The sequence below is a fragment of the Salminus brasiliensis genome, chromosome 23, assembly GCF_030463535.1.
Source record: "Salminus brasiliensis chromosome 23, fSalBra1.hap2, whole genome shotgun sequence".
In the NCBI taxonomy this organism is placed as follows: domain Eukaryota; kingdom Metazoa; phylum Chordata; class Actinopteri; order Characiformes; family Bryconidae; genus Salminus; species Salminus brasiliensis.
Window position 1 is genome coordinate 2,462,916 of NC_132900.1, and position 2,500 is coordinate 2,465,415.

The following is a 2,500-nucleotide window of genomic DNA, read 5'->3' on the forward strand; positions in this document are numbered from 1 at the left end:
TCCATGAAGGGCAAAACGTCGCATTCGTAATGTCGACCCTCGTTCTCAATCGTCTAACAGAAAGAACACAGGAAATGTGTTTATTTTAGCGGTACAGAACTAACTAGGAACGTGAAAATCACATACTAAAGACAAAAGTATTTGGACACCTGCTGACACACAACTGAAGGGTATTAAAAAGAGCTGATCCTGCTTTTGTGGGAGTAACTGTAAACTGTACTGTCCAGAGAAGAAGACTTTCTACTATCTTTGGATCACTGCTCATCCCAAACGTATTCCAGAAGTTCTGGACGGAGCTCCATCCATCATTCTAGAGAACACTGCTCCACAGCTCAATGCTTCTAGGGGGCTTTATACCCCTCTACTAGCCCACGTCTGGCATTAGGCAGCATGGTGCCAATAGGTTCATGAGGTTTATCTGCTCTAGAGAGTCCTATTCTATTGGCAGTGCTTCTCTACAGGGACTAGACAATAGACATTCATTAGGAGGGGTGTGTAAAGAACACAGGGGGGGGGGGGGGTGGTGGTCTGTAGTGTTTACCTTGGCAGTGGTGAAATTGCAGGTGAGCTTCCGTAGCTCCACAGAGTGAGCCATCTCCGTCCACTCACTCAGAGTGCTGTCTCTGTAGGCCAGGCCGACGTCTATGGTGACCACTGCTCCATCCTCTACACACACACACACACACACACACACACACACACACACACACACACACACACACACACACACACACACACACACATCAGTTGCTAGGGTCTAATCAATATCATTTGCTATAGAAGTCCACAAAATCAGATCAACTTCGTATTAGGTGGTGAGGCACTACACCACCATATGTTTAGTGCTAAAAGCATCATATTCCGATTCAAACTGGATGTGGGCGTGGTCTAAACTGCAGGGGTTTTTTTTGGCTCCATTTTGCATCCATTTATATTAAACTTTTTTTGTAGATTGAACCAAATTTTTATATTTTAGCAGATATTTAGACTTTTTTTTTTTTTTTTTTTTTTTTTTACCAACCAGGACTTTTCAAAATAGGCTTCTATAAGCAGAAGTCTGCTGCCCTGAGGTCAGCTAGTGATCTACATGGGCTACATGGAGCAAGAGACTATTTTACACCATTTTCTACCAAACTACCAAACTTTCTACCAATCAGCCGGCAAGCTCGTAGGAAAACGTGGACCCCCAACTCCGATACAACAGCTAACCGATGCTTGAGCTGACCAACATCACACTGGGGAGGAAGCGCCATCAACCCACCCCTGAGAGAGAGCGCAAGGCCAATTGTGCTCTCTTGGAGTCCGGCTGCTGATGGCAAGCAGCATGACCCAGGGTTCATACCAGCGCCTCAGTCCACTGGACCACTCGTCCAGTCCCCAGGGGGAGGTTTTAAACATGTGAATTCAATCTGAGGTGTGTGAACCTGCCCGCGTGTGTGTGTGTGTGTGTATTCTCCTAGATTCTGCTGATCTGATGTTCATGTGGATCCATCAGCTAGTCAGCTCCGCCAGCATATTTACTGAGGCCATGAGATACAGATCAGTGGACTCAAGGTGAGCAGACATCCAGCACCTGCCCACTGACCTCTACAATGAGTGCATCGGCCCATACACCACAGCTGCGGCAGGTCCGGATAAAATGAACATTTGCTGACTGACATACAGAGGAACCAGTCAAGGAACACATTCAGGGTACACAGCTGGGGATGATGAAGTGGGGTGGTGATCATCTATCCAAAATTCTGACCTCACTAACGCTCTTGTTACTGAATGCAATCAAATCCTCACAGCAGTACTTCTCCAAAATCTAGTAGAAAGCCTTTCTTCTTTCCTGGATTGAGAGACAGTCACTCCAACAAAAGCAGGATCAATTCAGAAGAAGCGATGAACGAGCAGGTGTCCAAATACTCATACAGTGTATATATATTGTGCAGGTGTATTAGAACCCGCACAGCTGTGTGAGAACCGGGCCTGCATGTGTGCTGAAGTGCTGAAGCTTGGATTTAGATCACGTTGCAGGCTCTCGGTGCTTCTTCTGCCATCTGAAGAGGCCCTTGTGCTGTTATGAAACAAGCTGAAGAGCTCAGAGCTCAGACGCTAATTCTGTAGCTCAAGCCGGACCAGGAGTGGAGGGGTGGAGGGGAGAGGTGGGGAGCGAGAGCTACTCACAGAGACAGAAAAGTGTGTGTGTGTGTGTGTGTGTGTGTTTTTTTAACAGTGTCCTCTCTCCCTCCCTCCCTCCCTCTCTCTCTCTCTAGCTAGCTCGGTTGGCAGTGCCCCCCTCCTTCTCTCTGAATGTCAGCTTAGCGCACACAAACATTCCCCCCGAACACGGAGGCCATCACCCAGGAGACTAAGCCCTTTCAACAGCTGTGTTATTGCTGGAGCCGAGCCAGGCCGGGCCAGGCCGTCGGGACCATTTGGAGGGGGGTGGGGGGCTGGGGTAGTGGGTTCACAGCAAGACTCTACTTTATTACACCAGTGGGTTGAAATTGGGATG

General features: G+C 48.1%; 1 protein-coding gene across 1 annotated transcript in view; it reads right to left on the bottom strand.

Moving 5' to 3' along the window:
* The window catches only part of wls (Wnt ligand secretion mediator), a 30,125-nt gene that overhangs the window by 15,381 nt on the left and 12,244 nt on the right, over window positions 1-2,500 (bottom strand). The window contains exons 3-4 of the mRNA XM_072668998.1: window positions 542-666; window positions 1-53 (exon numbers count right to left, since the gene is read on the bottom strand). The exon at window positions 1-53 is cut by the window's left edge and continues 109 nt beyond it. Coding sequence (XP_072525099.1) covers window positions 1-53; window positions 542-666 — 178 coding nt within the window. The remainder of the gene's footprint in view (window positions 54-541; window positions 667-2,500) is intronic.